The sequence below is a fragment of the Lontra canadensis genome, unplaced genomic scaffold, assembly GCF_010015895.1.
Source record: "Lontra canadensis isolate GAN:19392208 unplaced genomic scaffold, GSC_riverotter_1.0 scaffold8, whole genome shotgun sequence".
In the NCBI taxonomy this organism is placed as follows: Eukaryota; Metazoa; Chordata; class Mammalia; order Carnivora; family Mustelidae; genus Lontra; species Lontra canadensis.
Genome location: NW_022631002.1, coordinates 34,093,805 through 34,114,188, shown reverse-complemented (window position 1 = coordinate 34,114,188; position 20,384 = coordinate 34,093,805). Strand labels below are relative to the sequence as shown.

Sequence of the window (20,384 nt, the reverse complement as noted above, 5' to 3'; positions counted from 1 at the left end):
ACCCTGAGAGATCACGGCCTGAGCCAAAGGCAGATGTTTAACCAACGGAGTGAGCCAGGTGTCTCGTGTATTAGGTTTTGTTTTTTTTTTAAAAGATTTTATTTATTTATTTGACAGACAGAGGTCACAAGTAGGCAGAGAGGCAGGCAGGGAGAGAGGAGGAAGCAGGCTCCCCGCTGAGCAGAGTCCGATGCGGGGCTTGATCCCAGGACCCTGGGATCATGACCTGAGCTGAAGACAGAGGCTTTAACCCACTGAGCCACCCAGGCGCCCCTGGTATGTTAGGTTTTTAAGGCAGGAAAATATAGGGAAAAACAAAACAAACAACAACAGCAACAAAACAAAATAGAACACCCAATGTGGCAGATACTGCTATGGATTCAGCAAACCCCATTTTCTTTACCTCCTGTGGGCACAGCTGGACTCCATTTCCCAGCTTCCCTTGCAGTTTGGTGAGCCCACGTGAATGAAGACTGGTCAATGAGTGTGCAGAAATGATGAGTATCTTCATTGGAGCTAACCCATAAAAATTTCCCATGAGGTCCTGCATTTATTCCTCACCTTATCTTCCAGTTAGACACAGAAGATCCTGGAGTAGAACCTCAAAGCCCTCAGGATGGAAAAGTCCCAGTGAAACAACACCCCTTTCCCCTGCACTACGGACTCTCGTTAAAATGTGACTTGAGGAAAAATAAACATGTACTATGTTAAGTCGCTAAAATTTGGAAGTCTTTGCTACCATGGTGAGCCTACATGGTTGATACAATTTATACTGTATTTTAGAAGTTTGGAGCTGGAAGACTCTGGAGAAATTTACTCATCTAGTCCCCACATTTTAAAAAGAAGGGAAGTGCTGTATCCATCAAGTAAAATATAATATGGCCTTTAAAATTTATTTTTATGAGAAATATGTTATAACATTTTAAAAATGCCATTTAAAAATAAAATGAGACAAACATGATTATGAATACTTAAGAAATAGAAAAAATGAAAATTGAAGGAAATATATGAACATACTAATGAGATTTGGGTTGGAGACTTATGGGTGATTTTTTCCTTCTTTTTCCTGCTTTCTCCTACTTTCCTGAATTGGACGCATTTTGCTTCTAGTGCAAAAAATAAAACATGTAAATTCACATACCAAAGTTGTCATTGAATGAGCTCACAACTTTTGGGCCCCAGATACTAGGGAGAAAGGCCTAGTGCCTTAGACTGCTCCTTCTTGATTCTGCCAGCAATTCACCTACAGTGAGTCCCAGCATCCCAGACTTCCCTTTTATTCTTATGACCTCCCATTCAGGGTCAGGTGTGAAATGGGGAGCCCTGGAGCAGGATCCCAGCACTGGACTCACTTGCTAATGCAGTCCTCCTTCTTGTCATAGGCGTGGATGATGCCCAGGCCCTGCATGGATGAAGTGATGTGGGAGAACCAGGGAGACCGGCTGGTGTTTTCCACCTTCTTGAGCTCCTGGACTCCTCTATGGAAAATGCTGTGGGGAGATCAAGAGGGCCACAGAGTAGGGTCTCTAAGGCTCTCTCTTAGCACACACAGGTCTGACTATGCACTCAAGACAAAGTTTAAGTCAGATGGGTGCCATATAACTGGGAGAGGTGTTGGCCCACCACTCTCTAGGACAGGCCATCCCAGTTGTGGGACAGATGGGGTCTCAGAAATGTGTGTCCAACATGAATAGACATTTTTCCAAAGAAGACATCCAGATGGCTAACAGACACATGTAAAGATATTCAATATCACTCGTCATCAGGGAAATACAAATCAAAACTACAATGAGATATCACCTCACACCTGTCAGAATAATAAAATTAACAACACAGGAAACAACAGATGTTGGCAAGGATGCAGAGAAAGGGGAACTCTCTTATACTGTTGGTGGAAGTGCAAACTGATGCAGCCATTCTGGAAAACAGCATGGAGGTTCCTCAAGAAGTTCCAAATAGAACTACCCAGCAATTGCACTACTAGGTATTTACCCAAAGGATACACAAATACTGATTTGAAGGGATACTTGCTCCATGATGTTTATAGCAACATTATCAACAATAGATGAATTATGGAAAGAGCCCAAATGTCTGTCGACTGATGAATGGATAAAGAGGATGTGTTGTGTTGTATTGTGTTGTGTGTGTGTCTGTGTGTGTGTGTGTGTCTGTGTGTGTGTACACATATAATGGAATATTACTCAGCCATCAAAAGAATGAAATCTTGACATTTGCAATGACATGGATGGAGCTAGATTGTATTATGCTAAATGAAGTCCACCAGAAAAAGACAAATACCGTATGATCCCACTTATAAGTGGAATTTAATGAACAAAACAGATGAACATGGGGAGAAATAAAAGAGAGAAAGGCAAACCATAAAATAAACTTAACTATGGAAAACAAACTGTTGATGGAGGGAGATGGGAGGGGGATGGGTTGAATGGGTGATGGGCATTAAGGAGGGTACTGTTGTGATGAGCACTGGATGTTGTGTGGAAGTGATGAATCACTGAATTCTGCTCCTGAAACTAATATTACACTATATGTTAACTAATTGGAATTTAAATACAAACCTGAAACTAAGGAAAGAAGGAAGGAAGGAAGGAAGGAAGGGAGGGAGGGAGGGAGGGAGGAGAGAAGGATCTCAGAAATGTGAGCTATTCCTTGCTGTGGTCTGTTTTGAGTGCTTCTTGTAGCATATCTCGCTGCAGGAGATGTGATTCCAGTCTTTGAAGAACAGAAATTTTCATACAATGCAGCTCCTAATACAAGCCAACCACTTTTTGGGACCCAACCAAAGAAAAAGTGATCTGTTCCAATTCTGGAAGAAAATCTGGTCCGTCAACTGCCAATGCATCGTTTTCTAAAGGCACTTTCAAAGGTCATTTGAATCATAGCCTCAGGAGCTGACTTTAGAACAAAACCCCTCCGCAGGATGCAACTCCCCTGGGTGCTGACGTTCCAGGACCCTGCTGAGCACCAGACTACTGCCCTCAGGCAGGCACATTGGCAGGCTGGCCCACGACAGGGAATCTAATCTGCCCTCAGACTCTCAGCTAAAACTCACTCGGGGGAGAGGAAGGAAGACCTCATTAGCTCAGAGCTCGAGTGAGTTAGCTGGAAATATTTAGGTGATTCAGTCATAGCCAGCCATGGTCTGGCCTGTCTTTGTAGCAAGAAGTAGGGGTGCAGAGCAGAGAAAAACCATTGGCTAAGTAAGTCAACAGCATAAACTGGAGAACGGGTCAGTCAAACACAGGGATTACGAAAACAAGCATCAGGCCAAGGAGTCCCTTTTAAGAAGTGGTATCCAAGACATCTTTATCTTTGCAAAGGACTTGCAGAAAGTATTTTATTGGGTCATCACAATAAACCCTTGAGGTTGGACAGTGAGGCCATGTGACCTTTCTTGGAGTCACCAGGGAGACAATGGGAAACCAAAGAGAGAGCCCAGGGCACTGGTGCTTGTTCCCACAGTCACACCAGCTCCTGCACAGAAGCCAAAGATACAGAGTCCACCTTTCAGCCGCAGTGGAGTCCTATGTCCTCATTTCCCACTGCCTGTTGGCATCATCTGCAGACTTGACCCACAAACTAGAAACATCCAAATGTAAGCCCACAGACGTGATTACCCAAACTGCTTCTCTTTCCATATCACTCATATCTCTTTTCATGTCCCTCCCCATCTTGGACACATCCTTGGCCTCTCCCATCCCCTAACTCCAAAGACCAGCTCAGAAATGGCTCCCAAATCCACCCTTTTCTGCCCCCTACTGCTGCCACCTGTCTCAACTCTCATTCAGCCTCTACATTTCAAGAATCTCTCATCCAATATCCCTGATCCTGGTCTTTCCGTAGCTCCATCCATCCTCTACACTGCGGCCAAAGTGCTATTTCAAAATCTCAGCTTTGAGTCCGGTGTCCCTAGATGAAAACAAATGAACTTGCTTACAGGTGGAGGCAGGTCCAGGATTTGGGGGCTGAATCTTTTACAATTTGGGGGGCCCTCTTTGAGATCCTTAGTGTCCGGCCCAAAATTTGGCACATCTAGGAGGATAATGAACATATTGTTGAGTCTGATGAAAACTCAAGTTCTTATAACATGGTACAGGTGATCCTTGTACAGTGCAAGGGTAGGGGAGCCAACCTCCCATGCAGGTAGAAATCTGCATATAACTCTTGACTCCTCAGAAACTTAACTACTAATGGCCTACTGTTGACAGGAAGCCTTACATAACATAAACAGTTGAGTTACACATATTTTATACATATTATATTCCTACAATACATTCCTACATTCCTACAATAAAGTAAGCTAGAGTAAAAAAAGTCATTAAAAAATCAAAGTGAAGAGAAACCCCATTTATAGTATGGTGCAGTATTTATCAAAAAAAAAGAACCCACATATAAGTGGACCTGTGCAGTTCAAACCCATGTTGTTCAAGGTCAGCTGTATTCCAGTTCTAATTTGTAAGTCACTCAGAGCCCTACAGTTTCATTTGATACTCTTAACAGCCTCCTGGTTCATGTGCCAGGTGTATGTTTTAGCGATTACCTTTAGGGATAAGAAAATAGGCTTGTCCCAATGTTTTCCAGCTAGTTGTGCAGTAGGGCTGGGGCTCTGGTGGAAATTTCTCTGATTTCCAACTATTTGGCCTTACATAATACGCACCATGCTGCCTGCTGAGAACTCCAGCTCACCCCAGCAACAGGGTAGAACTGCGTTTCTCGAGGGCTAGGGTCAATCCACCCTCCTGTTTCATTCCAGGGTGGGTGAGGTAGTGCAGTGGGGCACAGCCGCAGCAGGACTCCCCAGTGCCTAGCTGCCTGAGGCTTTCCTCTAACCATATCAGTGGTTTGTGGGCGGGGGAGGGGGGATAGTTCCCAAAGCTCAGAGTAACTAAGGACTGTCTTCTCTCTCTTCTCCAGCAGCAGGATGGCAGAGAGAGCTCAGCTCCATGGTTGAGAACACAACAACAGACAGACAGCAACCTTGGTTATTAGTTTCCTGGCCTAGGACCACCAACTTGAACTCCCAGTCATGCCTACCTCTCAGGTTACTCGGAGGCTAAAATGCCAGATATATGCAAAGCGCTGAGCATAGCACCTGGCATTTCATCAGGACTAAAAATCAGTATGCTCCCAGATTCAGAGAAGACAGCAAGGATTTAGCATCACCTGATAACCCCAGCATTGTGCAGAGTTAACCAAATACACAACGGTTTCATGGGCTCCTTTTTAAACAGCGTTATCAACCTACCGTAAAAGAATGAAGAAGCCAACAGCAAGGCCAGCCAGGACTAAAAGGATGGCAGGAAACACAGCAGCCAATATCACAAGAATAAACAGCACCATAAAAAACTGCTGCAGAAAATTCTCCGCGTGAAACGGCAGCCGCACATCCAGCTCGTCCATGTCCTTGGCAAAACGGTTCATGAGCCTGCCAGTGGGGGTCGTGTCAAAGAAGCTCATTGGGCTCTTTAGGATCTGTGGATAAAATCAGAGAGTCCACGATGAGGTGTGTGTTTAGGGAACACTGACCGCTCCGCCAGGGCTGGGATACTTTGAGCAGCATGAGCATTTTTCCGGGACCCAACACAGTGTCCCGGGCCAGCCATCGTGGGAAAGTGAGGATGTCCCCCATTCGTATGGCCCCCCCAAATGAGAGTGTGGGGGAGATTCAGCCTTTGTGTGGAGGCCCAGGAGAGCCCCTGCAGGTCAGACCTCCTTCCAAACCTGGGATGCAGCCTGGGGGGTCAAGGAGGAGGAGGAGATTTTGCACTCCAGGAACAATAAAAAGCTAAGGTCCCCTGTGTCTGCCTGCCTAGTGTGAGCCACACCTGCGGGCTCTGGCCATGGCCCAGGCAATAAAATTAATCAATAAAATGAATCAATTCTGCCTATTGCAGCAGTGGAATGAGGAGGTGAGGCCCTCTGTGGACTCAGGGCTCTTTGGAGCTAGAGATGGCCTGCCGGCCAGTACATGTCTGTCCCAGTGCAGTGCGGTGTCCTCAGGGAAACCGTCCTGACCACCTTCACCTACACCCCTAGTCTGGCCTGGTGGCCCACGGCACATTCCCACAGTCCCTGGAGTTTGCCTTCAAAGTCGACAGTAGGTATCTCGATAGCTCACTCAACCATAAGCTCCTTGAGCATTGTGTCTGTGCCCAGAGCCCAGTACAGTGCCCGATGTGTTGTAGCGGCTCAGTAAATGCCATTGGCTGAATGGTGGAATCGCGTGCAGCCCCCGGGAGCAGTACCTTGTCAAACACGAGGTCGTGGAATGAGGAGGACGCCATCAGTGTGGTCTTGGTGAAGGTGAAACCTTTGATGACACTAAACACCAGTACAGACACCATGCTCCCTGTGTACACCCACTGGTACACACGCTGCCCCGTGTCTGCCAGCACTACACCAATCTCACATGCGCTCTTGTTGCCCTGGGGCCCACAGGTCATCTTTGGAGAAAAACAAGAGAAGCACCAAGAATTGGTAAATTGTCAGGAAAATAGGAATTGGCCAGAGGATCTTTCCAGAGAGAAGAAACTAAAGGCAGGTGCATAATTGTGAAGAATGAACCAGGTGGTAAAAATCAGATCATTTCCCTTTGAGGACCTCTGAGCTTCGCATGGGTACTCCTGCTGGGCTACCTGCCCCCAAGGCACCTGACTTATGAGACTCAAGGCTCGAGCCTCAGCACAGTCAGTGGGCAAACAAAGCAGACAAAGCAGGCAGGCACAGGGTAACCAGATAGCTTCTGTCCCAGAAGCAACTATGCCTCAAGAGACAAGATGTGATGTCGGGCCAGAAAAATTATAGAAGCACAGGAAATCTGGATTCCATGAAGTTGGCAGAAGAGCCCTCAGGCAGCCCATACAGGACCCGGTATCAGGCCAGCCCCACAGTCCCTTCCCTTTCCTTTTCTCAAGGAGCATCTTGGGGGATGCTGGTCCACTCTCCCGAAGTCCCTGGTAGGGAGGAGGGAGTCTGGTGAACCACAGAGTTCTGGGAAGAGTCAAGACCACACGCAGCTCCATCCTGCTGGGGGGAGAACACACATTTCTGCCAGCATTTCTGGGGAGAGGCCATCTCCTCCTCCCGAAGAATTGGCAGCTTCATTTTTCTCTGAGCCATGTGCTGAAAGTCAAAACTGCCCTTGGGGAGCAAACAAGCATCTTTCTTTTAAATGTCATTTTGCTGATTACAGCAATAGAGGAAATGTAAACCAGAGGTGACGGCTGATGGATGAACATCCATAACAGCAAAAGCATCCCTGGGGAGCTAATTGATGAGAGGCCTCACTTGAACAGGAGGCTTCACTGTGCATCAAGTTGTGTCCACAGTGCCTGGGGGCAGGGCAAACACCTGGGTCTGCCATTCCTGCTGCATGCTCAGTTAGCCAATGGCACTGGCCCACTGGTGAAGCACCACACCTAGGACGAGGTTCCATTCTGACCAGAAACCTTGGGCTCTCCAAGAAAAGAGCTCTTAATGAGCCAGGGAGGATCTGGGAATATTCTAGAGATGGTGCTCTTCCTGCACAGTGCAGAGCTCCCACTGGCTTCTCCCCTTGGGAAAGCCCTCAGGAAGCTGCGCCAACCTCCAGGAGAGTTATAGAGACCTCTCCCCTGACCACAGCTCCCCAGTGCCTTCCCACCTCAGTTGTCATAGCAACAGAAATATACCAAAATGTTATCTTGCAGGATGGGCCCACAGCATTCCCTGGGGCTCCAGGAAAGCTTAGAAACTACTGGCCAAAAGCTGGGAGAATTTTTAGCAAGCTCCAGCAAGAGCAGAATTTTCAATCCTTCCCAGGAGGGACCCTGGTATAGAGGAGACCTTTGGGTGGCAGATACGTGGTGTCTGAGAAAGATACATGGTAGCTCTGCAGCACAACCAGGAACTGAGTCTGGCTTTTGCATGTCTGGTTCCTGCAGAGGGACTTTGGAGGGCAGAGAGAGGTGAAACCCTCTGACCCCTGACAGTGTCAACAATAAGAGGTCGGTTTCTGTTCAGAGGCAAGAAAATTAACAACCACGCTAGGTTCCCCCAGCCCCTCAGGGCTATCCTCAAGGTGCATCACAATGGAGGCTGCAAGACCGACTCTATTCTACACAGGCTTGACTCCACAGACGTGCTGCATTTGCCTGGCACGATCACAATCTTTTAGTCAATCCTTTAAAACTTGAAGGTGGCATATAAAAATCCAGATGTCCTGATTGTCTTGCAAAATCAAAGGGCATTTCAGGAATTGAGCTGTGCAGGCAACTCATCTCAACTTCATGGAAAGGGGCAGTGGGAGGTTCCTTGGGCGGTGCTGGGGGCATTCATGCTCTCCGTCAGCAGCTGACTCAACATTTTCCAATGCCAAAGGGAAACTCACCTGGGAGCCCTTGTCTAGCCAGAGACCCAGCCACCAATTGCTGAAGGCAGAGCTGCCGATCATCAGGAGGAAGAGGGATACCGCGAACAGAGAGAGGAGGTACCCTACAAGAGGAGGGGAGATGTCCAGGGGGTTACAGAGGAGGGGGTCGCAGTGGGTCCAACCCTCATAAAAAATTCAAAGCCTGCAGAAAGAGGGCCCCCACCCCTGGGAAACGCCTTCCAGGCTGCTGTCACAAGTCTGGGTGTTGGGACCCTGAACCCCAATGGGGACATGTGTTCCACCTGGTTGGAAAATGGGTCCAAATTGCCAATATATTGGGGAAAAAAAAAACACCAATATGCACCTTAATAGAAGCAACTCAGTATTCCTCAAAAACAAACAAAAACTCAGTCTTGCTGGGCAGAGACAGGGAATAAAACTGTAAGGTATTTTTGCACACCAAGATGGGAACCTTGCACTGAAGGCAAGCCATGAGTGGATCGCTGTTGTGCTCAGTGAAGAGGCAGCGAGGTGCGGAAGAACCGTGGCTGGTTCCTGCTGCTGCTCACTCAGTTTCAATAAATAGAGTCTGGCAGCTTTAATGGAGATAAAGGGTGATTCCATTTAAAAGGCTGTATTATCACACTTCGGATGAAAAAAAAAAATAAAAGCATTGATAAATGGCTCTAGCATAAAAGGAGTAATTGTTAAGGAAATCATAAAATGTGAACCCAACAGTTTGAGAAAGGATTTTTTTAATGCAAATTAAATCAAGAAACCCGTTGTTTTATATCGAACCTCCAGAAGCCTTAATGTACGTGTGATACGTTTTCCAGGTCACAGTTCCTTCCTGGGGGGATTCAGTCTGGACAAGCTGCTGCAGAGGAACTACGGAGACAGACACAAGTCCTGGGATGCCTGCTGGCAGCGGAGGGGAGCCCAGTGGGTCGGGCACACCCCTCCTACATACCCATTCCCACAATGGGGGCAGTTTTCCACCCTCCCTTCCATCGTCCTACACTTTGAAATTCCCAGCACACTTTTGCTCATGTTATTTGATTTGATCCTCATCACAGCCCCTTAAGGCAGGTGGCTTTCAGTCTTGGGAGAAATATTTATGAAGCAACTACTATGTGCTCAGCCCTGAGATCAAGGGGTTGATTGGGTCTAGTTCTCCAGAAGTAGCTCCTGAGAAGGGGTTATGTGCATGGAGCTTATTCAGGAGCTGTAGGGCATAGGAAAGGGAACAATAGAAGGCATCTCATCAAGCCAGTGACCTCTGTAGGCATCTGGAGCTTAATGTGGAGAAGGGTCGAGCCAGTGTGGAACACACACCCACCAGTGTTCACCTGACCAGAGGGTAGAGGATGTTTCTACAAATCCCATTGTCCCCTGGGTGAGGGCTCCTCCCTGTGAAGGTTAATTCCCCAGCTCTGCTGGCTTGACCTAAGGCTGGCAACCTGCAGAGAGAGCCCCCAGGCAAAAGAATACAGCTGGGAGTCCGGCTTCATGCACTGAAGTGCTAAAAGCACCCACAGCAAATACTGCAGGGTCAACCAGAAGGAGGTAGGAGCTCCTGTCTTCTCAGAGCTCATGCCTCACACATTAAACCCAGGACCTCCTCCTCAGTCAGCCACTGCCTGGACTCCCAATTCCCTCCACGGGGATGTTCCAAGTCCTCTCTGCTTTCCAAAGGGAAAGGAAAATGACTGTTAAATTCTCCAGGAAAGCACATCCAGAGGTACAGGGATGCCGGCTAAAGCAGCGCACAGCAGTCAGAACTGAGTACTCGTCCCCTTCCTCTCCTTCACAGAAAAGCATGAAAATGTCATCTCCAAAGCAGAATCCTAAATCAAACATGGCTTTTATTAACAGAGATAATAAATAGAGCTAGACACAGGGGTGCCCCTGCACATGGGCTCTCTGCACCTTGCTCCAAGAGGGGTAGCTGTCACACCTCAAAGGCGCCATGAATAGAGCTACTGTTATACCCTCTGCCTGGGAAGCTTCATGCTTCTTTGAAAACGTTCAGCCTGACTTTCTTTCATTGTGTCTCTCTCTGGGCCTGCAAAATGAGGGAGATGCCCAGCGGGTTGGCGGAGCCTACTGAAAGACATCCTGGAGCACAAAGGGAACTAGTCAAATCCCACAGTAGCCCACCAGCCCAGCCAGGCATGCTGATGACGCTCTTCATCTTGCTGTGCTTTAGAAAATGCCCTGATGCCGGGCGTGGCGGGCACCGCCTCCTTTAACTGGATCCCTTCCTATAGCTTTGAGGGCAGGTGATTTCACACGCTCAGTTTCCCCTCCAGAGTAGGGAGGGTGAGGAGAAAAAGAGGAGCAGGGTTTACTTTCTCCACAGGACCTCACATCCTAGGCAGCCTGGAGCTTTCCTGGGAAGGCATGGAAGAGATGGTGGGCCCCTCACTTCAGCTTTGGCCGCCTCCAGAGCGATAAAAATATGTTGTCTTTCCAAACGTGCATGCGTTTGTCAGAAGCACCATTATTGGTGCCAAATTTCATCGATTCAAAGACTCACATTTTTTTTTCACATTTTAACATCTCTGAAATCATGATGTGCCTTCCATTCGGTAGTATGCCATATCATCTAATTGGCAGAGATTTTTCTTTCTAAGTGGTACCTAAAACGATGGTGATCTTAAAATGGATGATATCTTAAATTTGACAAAATACACTGAGGTGTGGGTTTTTTTTGTTTTTTTTTGTTTTTTTTCCAGCTACACATTATTGAGGAACAGAGCTCTAACTTGGAAAGCCTCCAAGGGCACTTTGAGGAAAGAGACTGTGGATCTGGATCCGGATCCGTGGCCTCTTGGTGCCCAGCCCCAGAGAAGGGCATAGAGTAGGTGCTCAACAAATGTTGATTGTATACAGGGGTGGAAGGGAACAATGTGTGGGGAGGAGAAGAGGGAGCTTGACAAGGCTGGCACTCACCAGATTTATCTCTTCTCTCTGCCTTCCTGGAATTCCGACCTGCCCTCAACCTCAAAATCCTCCCTCTTCCCCACCTTCTTACCACAGTGCCTCCCAGAAAACTCCTACATATCCTTGAAGGACTAGTCCCAAGTTTGCCAGCTCTGCGAGGACCTCCCTGACTTGCTATGCCCACTCCAACGCCCATTACTTTTATCCCAGTTTCCCATGATTACCGCCTTGCCTGTGTCGCCCACCAGACCATGAGCTCCTAAGATCTCATATTTTTGTCTGTGCAGATGATTGTGGGGACCAGCACATAGCAGAATGCTTCGTCCTCCCACCCAGTCTCTTCAGTGCTGCACATTCCTTTCTCAATGCTCCCCATAAAGAGTGTGACACATCTCTCTTGTGTGTGCCTTTGCCTCTAACCAGTCTCTGTGCACTGCTTTGACCTAATGAATAACAATAATAACTACTGTTGAGAGTTACTCTATGTCAGACACTGGGCTAATCATTATATGTGCAGTTTCTCATGTAATCCTTATGGGAACCTATGAGGTTGGTTATTATTTCCCCATTTTATGGATCAAGAAACTAAGGTTCAGAGTAGCCTATTATCTTGTGCCAACTCATATAACTAGAAAGTGGTTGAGCCAGAGCTTGGACTCAGGCAGTTGAACCCCAAGGCTCACATGATAGTAAGTTGTATTAATTCTAGTTGCCCCCAGAGGACTTAAAATGGGCCTACATTTCTCTATCCAGAATGTTCCATAAATATTTAAGACTATTGTAACTGAGAGAATGAATAGCAAATACCTTTCACGTCTAAAAATTCTGAGTCTGTTTCAGGTTCTTTTCCTTCATCTTTCCCATCTCTTGGAGCCAAAACTAGGGTGAGAAATAAAGAGAGATCTGTGTCTGCTCATGAGCCATGGGCACCAAAAGAGGAGTGTGGTTTGAACTCGGACTGTACCAGCATCTTCATCTCTCTCAGCGGGGCTCTCCTTAAGGGCTTCCACCATTGCTGCATTGTAGATGTGCTCAGGATCCTAGAGACAAAATGACAGTCCTTCTGAAAGCTACAGGACAGGCCTGCTCCCAGGCTAGAGACCCAGACGGAAGGACCCCACCTTTTGCACCCAGAGTTACCTTGAATTGCAACCCTCGGAGATTGTGAATCAGTTTGGCATAGCACCCTCTCTCCTCCATTAACTCCTTGTGGGTTCCCTTTTCACAAATCTCTCCATCTTCTAACAAAATGACTTCATCACAAGACTCTAAGAACTGCAAAGATACAAAAACGGTCTACAGTGAATTTCTGCCTGGTAAGAGAAGAGAGCCATGCCAAACTCCCATCCAGTGGCACCCCAAGCTCCTCTAGTACAGAGGTTCTCAACCTTGGCACTGTGGGCACTGAGGGCCAGATCATTCTTTGTTGTTGGGGCAGGGACAGTGGGCTGTCCTGTACATTGTGGGATGTTAGCAGTCTCTTCCTTCCTCTACGTACTAGATGACAGTAGCAATCCCCTGCTCTACCTGTGATAAGCAAAAACATCTCCAGATATTGACAAATGCCCTCTAAAGGGAAAAATGGCCTCCAGTTGAGAAGCACTGATCTAGTGCCTACTGGTGTCGTGAGTCCAACAGGACCCTCTGGTTGTCACTGTGAAACACTGTTCCCTAAGTGGGCCAAGAAATCTGATCGGGGGCAGGTGGGACTTGGAATATGAAATTGACAAGTTACTGCAAGACAAGATCTGGTGGAGAGGGGAAATATGACCTCAGCAATGGCCTTCCTTTGCTAGAACGTTACAAGCCCACCTCATCACCCTCATGTAGCCCAAAAGCAGAACATGGAGCAGTCCTCCACCACCAGGCCCCACTCCTCCCTTGATCACAACCCCCTCCCTCACTAGGCCTGAGGAGTTTACATCAGCTTTATCTCTATGATAAAAATATAGCTTCATTTAATATGGCATCCCACATTTTGCCCAAAGCACTTCTGATTTTCTAATTTGAGCTCCCTTCATTTACATATCACTCCTGAGATCAAAGAGTTCTGCTAATAGGGGTTTCCTCTCATTTGGAACAAGATCGATTTTTCTCCATAGGATCAACCCATCTAAGAGCAGGAAGCGCCTCCTACAGGAGCAAAATGCAGTGAGATTTAAGATGGCTCAGCCTAACGAAGCCCTTGCAAAACAGCCCAGAGGTCTTCCCCTATATTGAGGGTCCACCCAAAATCAAATTAACGTTTGAGGCTCTTGACTCAGAGTTTGAGGGAAGCAGCCACATTTGGTCACTGTACTCCTGACAGGATGTTGGGGGAATGGGGGTGGTGCCCAAAAGGCCAGGTGACAGCGGTTCTGGCAGTTTGGGCAGCTCCAGCCTTTCCGCCTCCCTTAGACTAATGACTCAGCTCCTTGTCCACTTTCCCAGACAGCTAAGCAGAAACAGCCTGGCTTGTCATGTCCAGAGGAGACACTTTCTGAGAGAACCTTTTTCCAGAAAATAACCTCTCACCTTTACGTAGCCTATTCTAACTTTTCAAAACCTGATCTTGTTCGTCTCTTATGTGTCAATGTCCCACAAGCTAGTAAAGGAAGTGGCAGCTTTGTGATCAGCCCATTCTCGAGATAGGGAGATTGAGGCACCAGTGTGGGGTACGTGACAGCCTCACAGCCTTTTCTTTCTCTGTGGGGAAGTTCCTGGTGAAGGCCCTCTGGCTAGTGAGTTCCCCAGTTCATGCCAGTGAGATCTGCTGTGATTTGAGCAGTTTTGTTCACAAACACAAAATCTGACCCTGGGTTGGTTTTCAGTGGCAACTGCAGGCCTCATTTCATTTGTTTCCTCAAGTAAATGAAGAGCAATCGTCCAGCCCAAGCAATGGGAAGCATCCTGATTGGCTGTGAGCCCACAAGTAAAAGCAACAGAGCAATGTTCTGGAAAAGCCCTGGGGTTCCAGTTCAGGGGCTTGGAACCCCCTCCTCCCCAACAATGGACAGCTGGACTGAGACTCCAGTGCCATCTGGTGGCTGCTTACATTTTTCAATATTCAAAAAAAAAAAAAAAAAAGAAAAGAAAATGACCTTGGTGAAAGGTAGACTCTTCCAGGAGACAGGCCTGGGGAAGAGATAGTTCTTGCCTGAGGTCATGCAGCTAGTCATCAAGGTTCAAAGACTGGACAGGGCTGAGGTGATTATTTCCCCCAGTAAAGATTCCTTCAAAGACAGCTATGACTCACAGTTGTCAGGGGCCAGAAGTCCCCCTCCAGATCCCCAGGACCCTTCAGAAGGACAGCCCTCCCCACTGCAGGAGGTGTCTAGGGCTTGGACCCTCACAATGTGATGCTGTGGTTACAACACTTAGCACCGTGGCTGGGCGAGACCCAATTCCCACTGACCTCATGGGGGTCCAGAGGAAATCCAAACTTCTCCTCCATTCTGATGCCTGGCCAGCAGAGCAACTTGTCTATACCACTAGATGCTTCCTGGAGGTGATTGAGCCCACTCAATAGAAACCCAAAATTCAGATGCTTGGAGTTTATTCTGAGAACTCCAGTCCTCAGCAAAGAGACATAGGCTGGGGGCAGAACTACAGTAATGGGAAGGAATGGTTTTCCTGGATCTTTAAGAAATGTCTCCCTCTTCAAACTGGCCCTTCTGGCCACTGATAGAAGATCCTAGAAATGCTGCTTAGAGCACCCTGTAGCCATGGTGACCTCATTTGCCTCCCCCTCCCCTAGGTTGACTTACCCTTACAAAGACCATGAGGTCTGTCTCTTACCCCCAGACAAGGCCTCTGTTGAATATTTTCCCCACAGGTGGCACTAGAGGAAAGAAGACAGGACTTCTGCTCCAACAGTCCTCTCAAGGCAGGTCAGTCCCATGGGATCCCTCCTTCAGCAGGAGATGCACACATGTATATACATACACATATACATGGACACATACCCACACCTATACAGACTCACTGTGAAGAGGGGAGATGGAGGCAGGAGGAAATCTGGTTTGTCTCAGGGTACAGGGGAGCCTTGTATTCCTACCAGGTATTCAGAGCTCTTGATGAAGCTGACACTGTGAGCACTCTTTCCACCCTGCCTGATTCTCGAGCCCTCTGGGCAAGCTTAGTAACTCCTCAGTAATATTCATGTTCCTAAGCCTATGAGAGCGGCTCTGAGAAAGGAAAAGAGTCTTGACTTAGCCCAAAAGTCCTGGTCTCCAGCCTTTTCCCCCTGGTGAGTGATGCCAAGAGCATCAGAGCCCCTTATCCCCCTCCTAGGCACCTGTCCTCAGGCCCACCTAGCACTTGCTGAAGGAAGGGTGGGGACTGAATTTTTTCTACCTGGCTTCCCACCTCACCACCATCAGTGGTCCAGAGCTGGAGGAAGTGCCCCATGTCCACCCCATAGATAGGGGTCATTTGCTTCTGGAGAGTCTATCCTCTGGTGGAAGAAAGGTCTTAGTTCCACTGAACCCAATAGAGTCTATGCCCAGAGAGGAGCAGGCAGGGCTATGTGCAAGCTGGGATGGCTAGGGAGAATCATGAATGTAATCTACACATCTTGCTTCCTCCATCCCTGACTCTTGTCTCAGCCATGGATGGGACAGGTTTAGGTAGAAAAGGAGACTTGTGAGCATTAGACACCACACCCATCCTGTGACCTCATGAATCCTGCTAGTTCCAGTTACCTGCAGCTGGTGGGTCACCAGGACAATTGTCTTCCCCTTGAGTGTCTTCTTAATGCACTCTTCAAAAATGTGCTTCGCCACGTGGGCATCTACTGCTGACAGGGGGTCATCCAGCAGGTAGATTTCATGGTTTGAGTAGACAGCGCGGGCCAGACTGATCCTCTGTCTCTGCCCCCCAGAGAGGTTGAGGCCCCGCTCACCAATCTGTAGGCAGGAACAATGTTACTCTCCATCACTGGGCCCCATTCCCACTCTGCAGTCCTCAGGGAACAAGAGCTTCCTGAAGCTTCTCAAGACTCTTTTGCAAACTGATCATTACTACATTCCAGTTCCTCCACCCCCTACAGGGACCCCCTGACTGTACCAGATGCCCTGGGAAGTGAAAGACACTTCTGTAGGCAGCCTGGTGGGCAATGGCAACTAGGGAAAAACTCCAGTGTTGAGTGAGGGAAACCTGTCTCACAACAGCCTCATTCTAGTGCATATCCCATAGAGAAGGGCTATGTCTTAACCACCAACATCAGAGGGAATTGTTGAGCAGAAGCTCTGGCAGGGTGGACAGGTGAACAGGAGGGAGCAGAGCCTAGGAGCAAATGGACAAGGAGGCTCTCAATTTGCTTGCTTGTGTACCAACTCCTCACCTCCACTAGGACCTTTAAGCTCTACAAAGATGAAAGGCATGTTTACTGTATTTAACACTCTATCCCTAAGGCCTGGCATCACACCTGACACAGAGCAGGTGCTCAGTAAGCATTTGTAGAAAGGATGAAAATCTAGATAGCCTACTTTAGGTTCTTCTGTCCAACTGACCCCAAAGTAGGTCCCCATTATGTTCAGCCAGGCACTGGGGTGAGCACAGAGGAAGGACACACGAAGCTGGACAAAAAAATTCCCTATCTACTGGGAGCTCACATATCGGCAGAAACTGAGAAGCCTAAGCCAAGTATTCTGGGGCAAACCACTGCAGACTGTGGGATTCAGGAAAGTCTCCCTCAAGGGGGTAGATTTGCGGTTGGAACTTGAAAGGTGGTAACAATGGCAAGAACAGAGGTCTGGAGGCTGGAAGGCAAGTGTACACTTAGGCAAGTAGGGATGAGTAGAAGCAGACCCTGGGGAGGTGGGCCAGGGCTGCAGCAAGAGAGATCTTGAATGCCAGACCATGATGGCTGTGGTATCCAATTCCTTGACACAGGCACATTGAGGGCCCTAGCAGAGAAAGGCAATGTTTTCTGAACTCCTCTTTCTTCAAGATTCTTTAGCTCTTTGGTCTCCTCCTTTGCTTTAGGGCAAAACCGAAGACTCAACAGAGTGCACACTGGGATGGGGAAACAGAAAGATGGCATGATGACCTCCCTCCCTGAGTCACCTGAGTTGGCAGGCTCGACCCTGGACCCAGGCAGGTTTTTAGACAAGCAGCTGAGAGCAGTGTTAGGAGGGCAGAGTAAACGAGGCAAGAAGGAGCCCTAGAGACCAGTTACAATGCAGCACCCCCGGACCTCTGTCTTTGGAAGACAGAGCCAGTCCATAAGCTATGGAAGCAGATTTAACCAGACACCTTCTCTAAGTTAACAGGTGGTTTGGGAATGACTCCAAGAGTTACCACACTGAACCTAACACAGGTAGAATTGGTACCATAACCATTGTTAATATTCCCCCAAGAATAAACCCAGATGAGGAATTCAGGGTGGTAGAACTTGGCTTTTCCCACACTTCCTGGGACACTTCTGTCCTTCAGAGCATCCAAATGTGGATGGAACCAGGGCCTGCCAGCTTCAGCCCTTTCATCCTGGGCAGCCAAGCTGCCATGTTGCTACAGTGCAGCTGAGCTCCTAGCTCTGCTCACCTCAGTCAGGTCTCCATAAGGAAGGCTGCTCAGGTCTTCCTGAAGGGCACAGACACGAACCGTGTGCTGATACCTGTGGACACAAATGACATAAGTCAGCATGGTGACAAAAGACTGGATTGCCTGGAAAGGTATCACTGAAGTAAGACAAGGAGTTGGCCAGTTGCTTCATCTTTGATGTCTAAATGCAGCTTCCCCTTGACCCCTAGGCCTTCCCCACACATCTGATGCAGAGTTTACCTAGGGATGGCTCCTTTCCTCACAGGTTTTCTGCCCTGAGAGGAAGATGATTCAATGTACACGAAACCTCTAAAGGGAAGACTGGGGATGCCAACTGCTAGCACTGCTCTTAGGAGTCAAAGAAGGGAGTGACCAATATGAGCTGCGGTCACTGTGGGAGGCTTCCCAGAGGATGCAAGACCATAAATGGAGAAATGTGTGTGGGTAAAGGGTAACAGCAGGGTGCTGGGATGATTACTAATGATGACCCTGACCTCTGCTCCAGGATTCTCCTCTATCCACCAGTCACTCCTACCAGGTTGGAGAGAGCAGGGTTTTCTCCCCCTGAGACACCTGAGTACACTGGGCACAGAGAATACTGCCTGAGGAGCAGAAGCCAGGAAGGAATAGGATCTCAGTTCCTTGGATCTCCTAGCTTCTTGGTTTTATCCCTCAGCATTGCCCACTGTCTAGCACTGGGCCAGTCTGTGGGGAATCTAATGGACAAGGCCCTAACCAACTCTCAGCACCCATGCTGCCAGGATCAGCACCTCATCCTGCAAAGGACAACAAAACTGGGGTACCCATGACCTACCAGGCATGACTCCAGTCTCACTCCATGGAACTTCTGACAGCAAGGGATCCAAGAAAGTCAATAAGTTAGTGAGTATGAACTCGAAAATGCTTAGGCCTCAAGCTATGGGAGAATTCCACACCCTCCTCCCTGGGCTTTCTCTCTACCTCATTCCCACTCAGATGGCTTCCACCATAGATAGAATCTTTCCCAGGGGACCACATTGCTGCTTCAGAAGTTAGTTCCTGCTCTGATTTCCCTGATGTTCCTGGTATCAGTTCAAGGTCATGCCCTATGCAAGGCACAGTCAGTTCCCATCACTGGACCCTAGGTTTCTGTCCCTCTTGACAGGCTGCCTGCCTCCACTTCATTAGTTGACTAATTAATTGATTGATTGATTAGCTGATTGATATCATCAGCATTATCAGCATCATTGGGACCCTTTCTTCTCAATGCAGGACAGTGGACAAGCCTCACAACTGAGACTTTGCAGGACACACGTCCCCAACAAAGGGCACCAACAAGAGAGTGAGCAGGCAGATCATGAGGTGGCTGCCCTTCAGGTGGCGTGCTGACCCCTGGCGGCACTTAATATCCTGGAGAATCACACCCATACACCAACTTCAGGAGTGGTACATATGGTGGTTAAGACTGGGGCCTTTGGCAAGGTTAACAGTATTTACATTAGACAAAATAGACTTTAAAGCAAAGACTGTATAACAAGAGACAAAGAAGGGCATTATAGAATGATAAAGAGATCAACCCAATTAGAGGATAAAGCAATTGTAAGTATCTATGCACCCAACGTTGGAGCACCTAAGTACATAGAGCAAATATTAATGAATGTAAAGAGAGAAACTGATGGTATTACAATAATGGTAAAAGACTTCAACTGCCCATGTACATCAATGGATAGATAATTTAGACAGAAAATCAATAAGAAAAGTGTCTTTGAATGATGCATCTGACTGGATAGACATATAAAGAACATTCCATCAAAAAACAAGAAAATGCACATTCTTTTCAAGTGCACACGAAACATTCTCCAGAATATGTCGCATGTTAGGCCACAAAGCAATCCTCAATAAATTTAAGAAGATCAAAATCATAGAATGTATTTTTTCTGATCACAACAGTAATACAACTAGAGATCAATCACAAGAAAAAAAAGTAGGAAAAACACAAACACATGGAGTCTAAACAGCATGATACTTAACAACCAATCAAAGGAGAAATTAAAAAAAAAATACATGGAGACAAATGAAAATGAAAACACCAAGGTTCAGAATCTCTGGGACACAGCAAAAGTAGTTTGAAGAAAGAAGAAAAAGCTGAAATAAACAATCTAAACTTACACTTCAAAGTAACTAGAAAAAGAACAAAGCCCAAGGTGAGTAGAAGGAAAAAAAATAATAAAGATTAGAGCAGAAATAAATGACATAGAGATGAAAACAAATCAGAAAAAAAATCAATGAAACCAAGAGTGGGTTCTTTGAAAAGATATATAAAATTGATAAACAGCCAGATTCACAAAGAAAAAGAAAGGACCCCAAAAATAAAATCAGAAGTGAAAGAGAAGTAACAACTGACACCACAGAAATACAAGATATTATAAGAGAATACTATGAAAAATCATACCAACAAACTGGATAACCTAGAAGAAATGAATACATTTCTAGGAACATATAATCTTCTAAAACTGAATCAAGGAGAAATAGAAAATTTTGACATACCAATTACTATAACAAAATT

The 20,384-nt window shown here is 47.2% G+C and overlaps 1 protein-coding gene across 9 annotated transcripts in view; it reads right to left on the bottom strand.

The window, feature by feature from the left end:
• The window catches only part of ABCC12 (ATP binding cassette subfamily C member 12), a 77,937-nt gene that overhangs the window by 14,667 nt on the left and 42,886 nt on the right, over positions 1-20,384 (bottom strand). For 8 of the 9 annotated variants that reach the window (XM_032854553.1, XM_032854556.1, XM_032854557.1 and 5 more), the window contains exons 13-22: positions 17,840-17,912; positions 15,997-16,200; positions 12,455-12,589; positions 12,279-12,354; positions 12,122-12,193; positions 9,167-9,256; positions 8,387-8,490; positions 6,264-6,461; positions 5,264-5,490; positions 1,353-1,490 (exon numbers count right to left, since the gene is read on the bottom strand). In XM_032854553.1, coding sequence (XP_032710444.1) covers positions 1,353-1,490; positions 5,264-5,490; positions 6,264-6,461; positions 8,387-8,490; positions 9,167-9,256; positions 12,122-12,193; positions 12,279-12,354; positions 12,455-12,589; positions 15,997-16,200; positions 17,840-17,912 — 1,317 coding nt within the window. The remainder of the gene's footprint in view (positions 1-1,352; positions 1,491-5,263; positions 5,491-6,263; positions 6,462-8,386; positions 8,491-9,166; positions 9,257-12,121; positions 12,194-12,278; positions 12,355-12,454; positions 12,590-15,996; positions 16,201-17,839; positions 17,913-20,384) is intronic. The other variant, XM_032854558.1, reaches the window with a different exon arrangement.